This window comes from Pygoscelis adeliae, unplaced genomic scaffold (assembly GCF_000699105.1).
Source record: "Pygoscelis adeliae isolate BGI_AS28 unplaced genomic scaffold, ASM69910v1 Scaffold38, whole genome shotgun sequence".
NCBI lineage: Eukaryota > Metazoa > Chordata > Aves > Sphenisciformes > Spheniscidae > Pygoscelis > Pygoscelis adeliae.
In genome coordinates, this window is record NW_008825614.1 from 3,101,992 (window position 1) to 3,115,527 (window position 13,536).

At 42.7% G+C, this 13,536-nt stretch overlaps 1 protein-coding gene across 1 annotated transcript in view; it reads right to left on the reverse strand.

The window, feature by feature from the left end:
- Positions 1-13,536, reverse strand: part of LRMP (lymphoid-restricted membrane protein) — a 32,339-nt gene that overhangs the window by 11,119 nt on the left and 7,684 nt on the right. The window contains exons 6-8 of the mRNA XM_009333007.1: positions 11,967-12,130; positions 10,232-10,346; positions 9,628-9,790 (exon numbers count right to left, since the gene is read on the reverse strand). Of these exons, the coding sequence (XP_009331282.1) occupies positions 9,628-9,790; positions 10,232-10,346; positions 11,967-12,130 (442 nt within the window). The remainder of the gene's footprint in view (positions 1-9,627; positions 9,791-10,231; positions 10,347-11,966; positions 12,131-13,536) is intronic.

Below are 13,536 nucleotides of genomic sequence, written 5' to 3' on the forward strand. Positions count from 1 at the left end.
AAGTGTCCAAGAACATTACTGAAGTCAGGGGGACACAACAGAAAAGCCATATCAGCGAGTGATCATCTATGTTCTGGTATCTTCCCTTCCCCCTCAAACATCCTCAGAGGACCCAGGAAACTCAGTAAAGTTGAAAAGGAGGTGACCAAGGCCCCTGGTCACTTCCGAGAGCAGCCGGCTGCTCCCAGCATCAGCAAGTGCCTTCTCTCTCCTCTCCACTCCTCCACCCATCAGAGCTTGACTGCACTCACAGAGCCTTGCCCCAGGCAGCTGGATGTTTCCTCTAATGCAAATCCAGGCTATTTTTATTCTTATTTGAATTCTCTATTAAGCTTAAGGAAGTACAGCATTGTATTTGCCTTGTTCAAGCCATTAGGTCTACAGGAGTATTGGAGAAGGGAAAGGTGAGAATAAATAGCGTGTTGGAATGAAAACAAAAGAAATCTAAAGCACTTTTAAAACACCACCACCCCCCCCCAAACAAACAAACCAAAAAACCTTGCATCACCTGGAACTGACTAAAGCAATACATTATTCTGCATGCCCTCTCCCTCCCCAGGTAATCACACGGTCAGCGGTTTCTGTTTGCAATGAAGGAAAATCCTCAATTCAGTTTTTAAAACCCCATGCTGGCTCTTAGGATTGTGAGCTGCCATGGATTGCACAGGGTACACTTAAAGAGAAAGCAACAACAACAAAACTCCACATTCTAGATTTCCTAATAAAAATGTGTTTCCACAGGGCATTAGAGAATGGTTCTTCTTCCTAATAAAAGGATTGTGTCAAAGAAGATCCTGCAGTATGATCCAAATTACTTTTTCCCCTTCCACCCCTTCGATTAGCATAATAATCCAAGGATAATCCAAGTAGTAATCCAATCTATCACAGCAGACAAATTTTGGCCACAGTCGTGCATAACTCCTCCCAAACAAGCATTAACATTTGGAAGGCCTATCACCTGGTTTTTAGACTGTGATACAACTTTCATATTCATAAAATATAAAAATATATTTGTATAAAAATATACAAAACAAGTATAAAAAGCCTAAGCTTCATCTGGCTCTCACAAGAGCTCCATTATTAAATAGCCCCTAAACTCCAATGGTGACAACGCTTTGACAAAATAATTTGAGTTACTTACATGCTGAAGGGCTCGATTTGCTCAAACACATCTGCAACCACAGTGTATTAAAAAACCACACCACTAGGGAGACTTTTCCTATTAAACAAGGATATTCAGATATTGCTACACATCATAGTTTTTAGACTAGACACTGGACACAGCCTGTTTGCCTTTTCACAGGGGCAAGCTTTAATATTTTAATTTCCCCCCTCTAGAATATTCACATGGAAGTTTATATAAAAAAAGGCAAAAATGGAAAATGACATTTTTGAGCCCAGCTAGAATTACAGAAAGTTTGAAAGCAATGAAGCACAACTTTGCAAGGCTGTGACTTTCCAGAAGGACTGGGTAAAGCAAGAGCCCTGGAGATTATCCTCTTTAAGGTAGCTTAAGTAGTAGCAGCCCAAGCTAGGAGTTCCACACCTGCTCTACCCGAACCCAGCAGTGTGCCGAAACCACAGGCGATCTCCATCACTCTTACTTTTTACCCTCACAGCACTTTCTGCTTTGATCTGCCACTACAACCGGACCACTGCTGCACTTGAAGGTACCACACACCAGCTAGCGTAGGTCTGAGGTTGCCTGCTCATTAGTCTTGCAAAGGTTATTTCCAGGTTCACAGAAACCACTGACCAATATTCTTCCATCATCACCACTACCAACGCCAATACTGGAGTTTGTAAAGCTAACTGGAAACCCCGGGTGGCAGGGCTGAGGTCTAGATTTCAATAGCGAGTATTGTGGCACTGAGCACAGAGCACAACTAGGTGTGCTGAGCTGCAGCTCATCTTGCTGTTGCCACGAGAAAGCCGACTGACAGCTCAAACTGTAGATGCAGGATTCAATACAGCAGTGAAAGCATATCTGAGCACATCAGCTGAAGGAAAGTTTTCATACAGCAAAGAAGTAATTTTTCAGCTGTTACGTGGTAGCCGTGGGAGAAAGCGCAGAGAAAGACAGCATTCACAACTGAAACATCCTGTGGCTTCTTGCAGGTGGATAAAAAGAACGAAGTCACTCAGACTTCCCTGGCAGAATTGAGTATTCCTGCAGAAACAGCACTGTTTCAAGCCTTGAAACCGTGTTTAAAATACAGCTAAAAGCATGACCCAGACCCATTTGAACATCAAGACATTTAGGTCTACAACTACAGTATTCCAGAAACGTGCCCAAATAGAAGGGACTACCCCACACAGAACAAGATGTCACAGCACCCTGCTGACTGATGCCAGCTTCATTCACCTTGGAGCAGTGCTGATTTATGGCTGCTCAATCTGGATCCGAGCAAGGCACTAAACGCTTGAACCCATTCAAAACCAGATCTCGGGCATCAGAGACAGCACTCACCTCCGTAAGTGAAGAGTCCATCATTGTAATGGAAACAGGAAGGTCTGCATCAGTATAGTTACCAGCAGAGCATATTTTCCACCTGGCAATACACATTTTATTTGCATATTGCCCAAACAACAGTGAGATATATTGCCCATTTTCCTTAAGCACATAACAACTGAAGTCACCACTATCTGTATAGTCAGACAGCTGGTCTCTCGGAGAAAGACAGACAAATTCATCACTACCATCAATCCCTCCTCCCCCAAACAGCAACAACCACCACCAGTCCTTCTCCCAACCTCCTCCACACTGCACAGCTCTGCAGAAAACCAGTGGCAAAAGCTTCAAGAGCTGCTGAGTCTTTTGCTGCAGACTGCCTGCCTCTGCATCTTCAGGAACATCCTTATCTTTTAAAATATTCACTGACAACGGTTAGCTAGCTTTCATAATCTTAAGCAGTTCAATCTCTATTTTAAAGAACTAAGGAGGCAGCTTGATAAGCAAAGACCTCAGAACTCCTGCTCTAAACTCTGCAAGAGAAATGTGACTCCTCAAAGCCAATAGGATTTTGGCTGCTAAATGGGAGTGTCAGTTGTGAGTTAAATACTGAAAATAGACACAAGAATGCCTACATCATGCCTCAGTTCTCCAGCATGAAAGGGAAACACCGTCACTGTATTTGGCTGGTGGTCATACCAACAGTTTCAGTAAAAAGTTTTAATATTATGTTTGTGAATAGAAGTGTTACCCCATAACACCATTAGCTGACCACCGAGTGTCCAGTGTTTCCTGTAAGAGATGCCCTGCTGTTGAACTCGGCACGTGCTGGGGATACAGCTTTCCCTTGGAACCTGCTAGGTCCCATGGACTCTTCTGCCCTTCACCACAGAGAGGTTATTCTGCCATCTTACTTGCACCCCACTGACGTCACATCTGAAGCAGACACGCGTCCCAGATCACAGCTTTCAAACATGCAGCTGCCAGAGCTCTGTCTACAGGGCCAATCCCAGCCGTGCACAGGAAAGTTATTTGGGCATGAGGTTTCCAAGGTCAGAGCATCTGTTAAGAGAGACAAGTGTGAAGAGTGGTGGTCATTGGCAAAGTTGGATTTAGTCACATGTCAATTTTTTACTAACTCTAAAATAATCAAGAAGCAGACCAATCAAATACGGATGTATAATAAGGCAGCTTCCATCGTGTATGAAAGGGTTAGGTCTGCGGCCTTAACATATTTTGTAGATGGAGAGTGTGCAGCACCTGGGGATGGGGATTTTCCATCCGTCAGGTTATAGAAACTTCCACGTAGGACAGCTTTGTTTGTAGTGAATTGTTTTGTGTGGCAGAGAGTGCTGGGAAATAGGTCGTCTTTGTTGTATCAATACTTGATCAGTGCAAGCTGAGAATACCTGCCTTATTTGTGGCTGGACTGTGATATTACAGCAAGTTGCAGGAACACTCCGAGTTGACCCACTGAAACAGCCCTTTCAGAGCAGCAGAGCGCTCTTATAAGGAACATGTGCAGTCAAGCAAGATCTTCTTCCGTTTCCCCCAGTATGGCGTAGAATTACATTTGAGCATTTTATAGTTTGTGTGAGAAGAGACTCTGTGTTGTACCAGCTTACTGCTGGAAGAAATGCTTTGTTTATAAAAGCCCAAATGCGCTCTGCAGTTCTGTGGCCCTCCAATGCATATCTGTCCGTAGTTGCTTTTAATACTCGTAAGGCTTGAGAGTTGCAGAAAAGTATGAACACCTTATTAATGCAGGAGAAATCAACAAATACAATTATTTGATCCTCAGTAGCTATGTCACCCGTTCATGTTTTTAAACCAGGACTGACCTCAGCTCAGTAGCAAAGCAGCAGGACATCGCTTGCTATCTCAGTGTGTGCCAGTCAGAGCGACTGAGAAGAACGTAACTCAAGCCCTCTTGATCCAGACTGGCAAGTATCTTGCCAGGAATATACTTGGATGTATGATTTATACCAATGGTTCCTTAAGCTTTTGGGGACTCCTGCTAGGCTGACAGACAGCTACTTTTTCTGGCCTTTCATTGCAAGCATTATAAACATGGTTCAGCCTCATGGATTACATGCTAAAGCCAACAATAGATTTTCCACACTTTACCAGCACGTTTAGCGCCATTGATACTGTTCTATTAATTCTTCCTATATTTCAGGAGAGACACAGAAAAACAGCCACCACCAGGTCTTACCTAGCAGAGGTGTACTACGCCAGTATGAAATATCTGAAGGCAGTGTCCTAGGAAGTTCAGTACACAAGGTGGATCCTTCACTCCACAGTCGTTTAGAGCAACGGAGATACTAATTGAAAAATAGAAAGTGCTGCTGTTGTTCAATCACGCTGAATACATTAATGCCACCAACTCCCCCCCACACACACACGCAGTTGCATCTGCATAATGTAATACTAACAGTTATACAAATACATCATCTGTTGCTTTTTTGTCTAGAAAAGCTCACATCCTTAATGGGCGGAACAGATACAGGAAGAGGTAGAGTAATTCAACTTTACATTTGCAACAGACATGTTGGTTCAAGCTAGGTCTGGAACTAGATACTACAAAACTGGGCAAGATAAGCAGGACAGGAGAACCAAAGAAAAACACCAAAACAACCAACCAAACCACGTGAAAAACAAAACAAACAAATAAATTAAAAAAAAAAATCCCCTTTCAACCAAGCCAAGCCAACTGGACAGACTGAGAAGGGGAACATTCACCTACTGTCCAGCACCTGCTAAACAGGTCAGATTTCCCTCAGCAGGAGCAGGAGGGCAGCTCCAGCTCGGCTGCATGGAGACAAAGCACTGCCCCCACCATCCCCTGCATTCACACCAGTTGCTTGCTGGTTACAGCTGAAGAGGGGTCAAATCTGAAGATGGCTAGAGGAAACTTCTGAAGCAACACGTACACAGCTACTTTTGACCTAATGTTTCTAAAGTGATGAAAAATAAATTGGAAGATGTAGCCCCATCTTCAGCCTCTGATCCTTCTCAAAATGCAATTTATCAAACACCTGTATTTTGTCACAGTGACTGTTCAGAAGCAATAAGAAACTGGTTTTGCAATAAGGTTTTGAATATACTTTTGTATACCTATACATGTGCATGCATAGATATGTAAATATGTATCTCAAATTATTTTTATTGAATGTTTAACTTGCCAAAGTTTATCACAAGGAAAGTTGTTTATTTCCTTTAGGTCATGAAAAAAATAAGAACAAACAAAACTAGTGTCACATTTTAACAGGCTCAGCAATGGTCATAGCAAGCACACTCACCTTCCCTTTTACCGTCTCAGCTGTTGTGGGCAGCAGACTGTAGTCAGATTCTAACTCTGCACAGCACTGTTGCAATAGAGAAATAGTTTAAGGCAGGCAGACGTAGAAGAAAAAAAAAAAAGGTAAAAAAGAGAAGGAACGCTACTACTGATTATGAACAAAATAGAATGTTATCTTTTTAATTGAACTATTTTCAGCTATCAGGAAAACTATGCAGTTGTTTCCCCTTGCTACTTTCAACCTTTAATTCTGCAGACCTTTATGCACAAACACAAGTTTTATTCTCATGCAGCTGGTCCACAGTTTTGATTCTGCTCCTCTGATGCCCCTGTTACTGCCTAGGATACATTTTAGGATCTTCTGTTTCTTGTTATTCTATGTTAAAACCAGACCGTTCAGACCCTGAGCTATAGCGTTCCTTACTAGAGCCAGTTGGGAAAAAAGCCTTCCCACAATATCGCCCCCTCCACCCCCTTCCAAACTTGAAGAAAGTATTTTTATTCAAAGCAAAGCACTCCAGAGTTATATAATTTCCAACATATTTCCACAGGGGGGCACAAAGGTAATAACTGTTTCACTGCCTATTCTAATGTCTGGATACCGAAAAATATTTTATAACAAGATTTTAAACATTTGTTTTCAAGACTGTCTGCAGAAGAGAGGGCTGATCACACCAGTGCATCAGGGAAAGCTTCCCTCAGCCCCATTTGATATGATCACCGACAATGGTTTACAGTCAGGACCAACACCACACCTTTAAGTTCTGGCCCATTTTTTCCCAAAGGCTGAAGAAGGAAAATAATAACGTGCAGATCAGTACATACAGTTTACTGCCTCCACAGTTATGTACATGTTAGAAAGAAAGAAAGAAACCAGATACTGCCAAATTACTTGCAGTTCGTCTGAGCTGTAGATGTCCTTCCACCAGAGCACCTCCTGTGCAAGCCTACCTTTTCTTCTCCTACCAAACAAGCGTCATACCTGACACAGCAATTCACAGAGTCGCCTTTGAAGCAGTTCCCATCTCAGTGCATTAGCAGTTGCTATGAAGACACATTTACAAGTCTTACAGGGTTCCTTATAATTTGATAAGAAGTAGTCAGATGTTATAGTGTCTTTAAACCTGCCTATCGCAGGGAGACAGTCCTGAAGGGCACTGTATCAGAAATAGTGTGGCCAGCAGGAGTAGGGAAGCAATCGTGCCCCTGTACTCGGCACTGGTGAGGCCACGCCTCCGACTACTGTGTTCAGTTTTGGGCCCCTCACTACAAGAAGGACGTTGAGGTGTTAGAGCGTGTCCAGAGAAGGGCAATGAAACTGGTGAAGGGTCTGGAGCACAAGTCTTATGAGGAGGGGCTGAGGGAACTGGGACTGTTTAGCCTGGAGAAGAGGAGGCTGAGGGGAGACCTTATCATGCTCTACAACTACCTGAAAGGAGGTTGTAGCGAGGTGGGTGTCGGTCTCTTCTCCCAAGTAACTAGTGATAGGACGAGAGGAAATGGCCTCAAGTTGCGCCAGGGGAGGTTTAGATTGGATGTGAAGAAAAATGTCTTTACTGGAAGAGTGGTTAAACATTGGACCAGGCTGCCCAGGGAAGTGGTTGAGTCCCCATCCCTGGAAGTATTTAAAAGACGTGTAGATGAGGCGCTTAGGGACATGGTTTAGTGGGCATGGTGGTGTTGCGTTGACGGTTGGACTCGATGATCATTAAGGTTTTCCAACCTTAATGATTCTATGATCACAAACCCATTGTACTTTCCTTTAGTCTAGTTATACCTACAACAGTTTTTCATAGGAAAGAAAACTTTAAAAGTGCATTTTGTTTTGAGAGTTCCACCCTACAGAAAACACTGGGCACTTTTTCTTCCCTGTGGTTACCTTTCCCCATGCTATGAAGGGGGGGCAATGCTTCCCCACATCGTCAGCATTAAGGTGCCACAGTTTCCTGTGGAAATGGATGACTCCATTACGACTTACTGGAAGAGAAGCTTTTGTCCTTCCAATCTGATATCCTGTACAGAAGTTTTAAAGTCGATGGGCTTTATGTTATACTTAGAAACATTCTTTCTTGGTAATGCCACGGCTTGCCTCTGATGACTTCTACCTTGATATAAGTCTATCATAGCTTTTATACCACAGCTAATAACGGGTGGGGGTTGGTGGTGAAAGGAGATTTCATTAGCACTGTCACTTCAGTGCCCAAGCAAAAATTGAAGGCAGCTCTCAGGAGCTTGTTCAGCTTTTTCACTGGATGAGGGCTGTAGCTATTAGTGGCAAGGCACGATTAGACATCTGAAACATAGAAGGAGCTATGCCAGGCTGACTTAGGTTGAGTAGTAGCTTCCCTGGCCAACAGGTTCCCTAACTTCTCATCTCTTACCACGCAGGTGGGATGAAGTAGGGGATGGAGTAGGTAGGTGCATGGGGAAGATACCACAGCCCAGCCCTTCAGTCAGAAGGGGCGCTAGACCTGTCTGGCTTTCTGCAGGAACCAATATAAAGCATTGTCCTCCCCCACTCCCATCCTTGTTTGTCAGCCCTGTTCTTCATAACACTTTGCAACTTCTCTACACATCTACCAGTTTATTTCTATTTATCTACAGAAAGATTTCTGCAAACTACCTGGAGTCATTTAAAGCCAAAGTCTCAGCCATTTTCAGGGTGATGATTTTTTTTGGGGGGGGGGTCCCTTTGGGTTTGTTTTTTTTTTTTTTCTTCTTCTTTTTTGAGTCACAGTGGCACCAGTCTCTTCCACGTCTGGGGTTCTCTCTCTTTTCATTTACTCTAGCTCACTTTGCAGAAGAGCTTTGTCTCTTCAGAGCTGGAAAATGACACACTATTTCCATTGTTATGCCTCTTGCTAAAAAGCCAACGCCACAGTTTGAAGGAAGCAGTAAGCATGAAAGCAACATGAGCGCGCACACATGTGAACAATGCCAAAATACTGGTCAGAAGTCAGCACGCAGTCTTGAAGCTGTTTCTGCCACATCAGTGCATAACAGTTGTGCCTTAGAGCTAAGACAAAGGGTCCCATGTAATTTTTCCTACAAGACAAATTGTAGTTTCACATAAAGTTGTTTACAATGCACATATATGTTGAGCATCAGTCACATTGCCCTGGAAAATGCATGCCTGAGGCCAAACATTCAGTGGGCTTCAGTCAAATTTTTTTTCCTATAAGTGATACGCACTCCAGAATTTGGAAAGAAAAAGCCACGTGTGCTGGAATCAAGCCACTGCATTCTTTAATTGCCCAAGCTTTGGAGGTGTTGGCGTTAGCAAGTGAGCAAGAGGTAGTATGAAGTTTCCATGGTTCTGTAGCAGAAGTTGCATGTGTACGATGCAATGACATGACTGCTTTCTACTAAAGAGAACAGCCTAATACCATGCAGTTATTCAAAAACACAAAGCAAATGCAAGCAGCAAGCAGAATGCAGAACATAAAAATCCAGTCTATTTGGTGCAGGAAGCTTAAGAAAGAGGAATGACTTTGTTAGGAATAAAGTGGGCTATTCAGGTGTGGGAACAGCACCTTCAGTGCCAGTGTCACCCACGGAGCGGCTAACCCTATTAACCCTTCCTCCTAGGACTGGAGATTTTGTTAGGAGGTTCTGCAGCTTTGGTCCAGCCCAACACTCACTCATTGGGATCCCACCTGATTCTCAGCCCAGATGCCATGGTTGCGGATCTCTTAAAGGAGAAGGAAAAATAGAAAGAAAGAAAAAACAACAAAAACCCCAAAACCCCAAACCTCCACAGAGCATTTTACCGGATGACCTGCAGATCAGTCCTACTCCCCCCTTGCCATAACTAAACCATAAAGGATTTGCCCGTGCAAGAGCGAATGCTGGCACACTGCCAGCAGTTACTCACTTTTCTGGTCTTCCACCTTTTCTTGAAGCAACTGGCAAGTGCTTGTTAAAGCTGCATTCACATCCCTGAGTTTTTGCTGCTCAGAAATGGCTTCCTCTAACTTGCATTTCAAGGATGCGGCTTCCTCACAAGTAGAGTGAAAGGCTTCAACTTGATCCTCCGCCTAAGCACAAAACAATATTTAAGAAAAAAAGGGAATGGAAAAAAAAACATAAAGCAGCCTGGCTAACACAAGGAGCCTCTACAGTTCATGTAAATGAAACCAAACTGCATCTGTTCTTTCTCAGGAAGCGATAAAGCTCCCTCTGAACTTCTGCATTTTTACGTTGGGGTGGACTGTGTATGGAAGCTATTTTTGGTGGTTTTTTTTTTTCTCTTTTCTTTTTTTTTTAAGCCACCACAAATATGCAATGCTGCCTCTTTCATCAGCAAACTGTTGTCACCACCCCCTCAAATTTTACTTCCTCTGCTGGTTCCACTTTTGCAATGAGGCACTCCATTCTGAACATGCGATTTCCTTTCCCAAGAGCTACGATGCATTGTATGTAGCATTTTGCATCTGCTTGCTTGTTTCCTGCATAGAAGGAACTAGACTGTCCCTTACCTGTTTGCTGGCATCCTCAAGCTGCTTTGTAGCTTTTTGCAGCTCTAAACCAAGGGTTTCAGCCTGGCCAGCGATTTCTTCTTGTAACTGTTTGACAGTTTCTATCTCACGTTGCCTATGGGGTGAGAGAGCAGAAACCATAATCTGTTACTGACATTTTAGAGCAGGCATGCCCAGGAGATGACACATGCTAGTTGTTGAGACATGCATCAAGAACTACATTCAGCTGTTACATATTGCAGCTCCCCTGGACCCAGCACCAGGGACTTTGTTCTTGCTAAGCACAATTCAACCCAGTAGGCAAGACAAGGCTTTTCTATAGCAGCTCCAGAATTAAAAAGGGGATGGAGGTTTTCCCTGGTTTCTCCCCAGCTGAACAGTGCAATGGCTGTGCCAGCCTCAGCCAGCTGGGTACCATAGTGGAAGCTTGTGGAATATCCAGAGAACTCTCAAAGAGCAAGAGCTTAGTGGGCAAACTTTTGCAATTTGATCAAAAGAATGCAATGTCTCATGGTTTGGGAGAAATAGTAATTGGATATAGAGTCAATCATTCTAGAAAAGGTATCCTGGAGCTATTACTGCAGATACACAGCTTCATTGGATTAGTTTCCCAGTGTTTCAGAGGGTATTTCACTTGACAGCAAGCAGATGCCATCAGAACCAGTGCTAAAGAGGATGGCTTTCAAGGAACCCCTTCTTCTCCACTGCAGAAACACTTTGCCTGTTTCTTCTCTAACTCACCTTCATTTTTTTTTTCTTGTTGCTACCACCACAAACAATTTTGTTACAGAGAGGCAGCTTTAAGAAAACAAGCCATCAGTATTTTTATCAGCTCTCTTCAGAGTGAAGGGAGAGCATGTGGGAGGTCTACATTAACAAAGTTAAGTGGAAGATAAGTCAGGCAAAAGTGCAGTATGACTGCTCCGCATTAGGTCTCAGGGATGCAAAGCCCTGGGAAGCTGCTTACACCCCAAACCCAGGTAAAGGCATGCGTGCAAAAATCTACATTTAGCATAGGATAGCAGAAGGCTGACACTGTGAGTAAGCCTGGATTCCATAAAGACAACAAATTCAGATTAGTTGTTCTGGCAAAAAAAACTTGACTAGCTACTTTCCTGAACATCTGAAGAGAGGAGGGAGGGCGGGCAGGCAGAGGTTTACACCTGCTGCCTTTTGCTGCCGTATTTGTAACATCAAAACTCATAGCAAGGAACCATATGCCAATAAACTAAAATTTAAAGTTACATTTTCATATTTAATGAGATAACTCATTGAAGCTTTACCCTTGAGAAACTGAGACATTATATCATCTGGGGCTAGCAATTGTCTCCCAAAGCAATAATACTTGCAGGCATATATTTTACAGGTCTTCTGCTTCACACAAAACCAGCAGTTTATTTAATGGTTGCACCTGCTAGATAGGCAGTGCCCTCTTGTTTTAACTGCTCAGTCTGTGGTCTCCCTGGTGTTTTCAAAGACATCTCCAAGATCGTATTTTACTTCATACACAAACCTTAACTCCCACATAGTATAAACGTTATGTTAAAACCAGATCCACTCTCCAAAACAGCAGATCATTTCCTCTGTGAAAAAAAGTCTTCAGAATTCAGTAAACTTTGCTCCACGGGACAAAAACCCCAACCCAAACCAAAAACAAAACATCCCACCAAACAGCTAAGCAACCAACAAAAAACCCCAAATAAACAAAGATGACACACATGCTTTGAAGGGGTACCTAGCAGAGAGCTCTCTCCTTAGGTGAAGTTGCTCTGTCTTGGTTCTCCTCAGGTTGCCTGCCATTCGAATAAATTCCTTATCTAGGGATTCTTTGTATTTTTCCAAGAGATGAAGTTTCTGAATCCAAAGGTGTCTTTTTTCTCCTAGTTCTTGCTTGAGAACCTGTAGAATTTTGAAACTGAGTTGCCATGTGGTTAGATGAGGAACAGAGCCAGAAAGTAAACCAAAGCCCCAATTTACAATTTGAATTGATTTCCCTGCTCCACCATTTAGTATCATCACCTACATCCAACACTATCAGCAATAAAGAAGGTGGATGATTGACAATATTTTGTAATCTACTCACACAGCATCTGGTTGGGGAAGGGGGGGCGGAGAGAGAAAAAGAGAAAAAAAATGAGGAAAAAATGTAGTTTAACAAGGAAGAGTTTATAAAGGAGAAACAGGAGTGTGTTTTGTACAAAACAATGTTTCATGCAGTCTAATAGGTTAACAAAGCTATCTAAACTTCAAACCTGTGCTTCTTACTCCTGAAACTGACGGGACGTGGGGACGGACAGGCTAGACTCCTTTCAAGGGTTAGTACTTTAAGACTTTTTTTTTTTTTTAAAGATGGAGCGACACATAACAGTGTGCACAAGAAAACGTAAGCCTTCTATATGCTAGTTCAACTTGACAAATGGCTCCCACTTCAGAAGGTTACTTCTAAGCAAAAGCCACTCTTAGCCTTTCTTTCTGTGCAGATCCAGGGTACACCGATAGTCCTCTTCCTCTTTATCCCTTGTAAAACAACTATACTGTTAGCAAGTATTTATGGCAAGTGTGGCAGAAGATTATATGGTGCACGAGGGAGTCTTTACAACTTACCCCAGAAAACCTCCATCACAAGATGCCCAGATACAGCAACAAAAAACTCATATTTTATAAGGGGAAGTTTTATTAGACCACCTTGCAGGAAGTCCTAAACTTGATAATTTAGACTTCTGTGGCCCTTTCCTCAAAGTACAACTAAGCCCATTGGCACCAATTTGAGTTTGTATTACAGCAAAATAAAATAAAAAACCCAAAACCCAATAAATCCATGTTTCAGTTTGTCATACATGGCTAGCAGATTAAATCTCTTCAAGGGATGACCCCTGTGGCAAAGGCTTTCAGTTTTACCTCGGATTTGTAGGAAGCAAAAGGGGAAGATGGTAAAAATGAAGTGTTAAGTAACATTGCATCCTCTGTATTTCTCCGAACAGCGACTTGCAGTATAAAGTACTGAGAAAGAAGAATCCAGTCCTCTTTCTCTGACCTTGTTCAGCTGAACATACAAAATAGAGTCAGCTTTTAAAGAATGTTTAATGAGAGCCAAACAGAGGTCAGGTAAGAATGAGGTTCATATTTCTGGGATTTTACATTAGTTCAAAGGGGAAAACATCAATCCTACAAATATAGACCATGTTACCTGCTTGCAAGTTAGAGTCTAATGTTGTTCATGAGCTTCAAACAAAAAAAGCGTAGCACATCAAGTATCATGCTATTAAAAAGAGAGCCTGAGCAGTTTTGCTAGATAGGTTTACTAG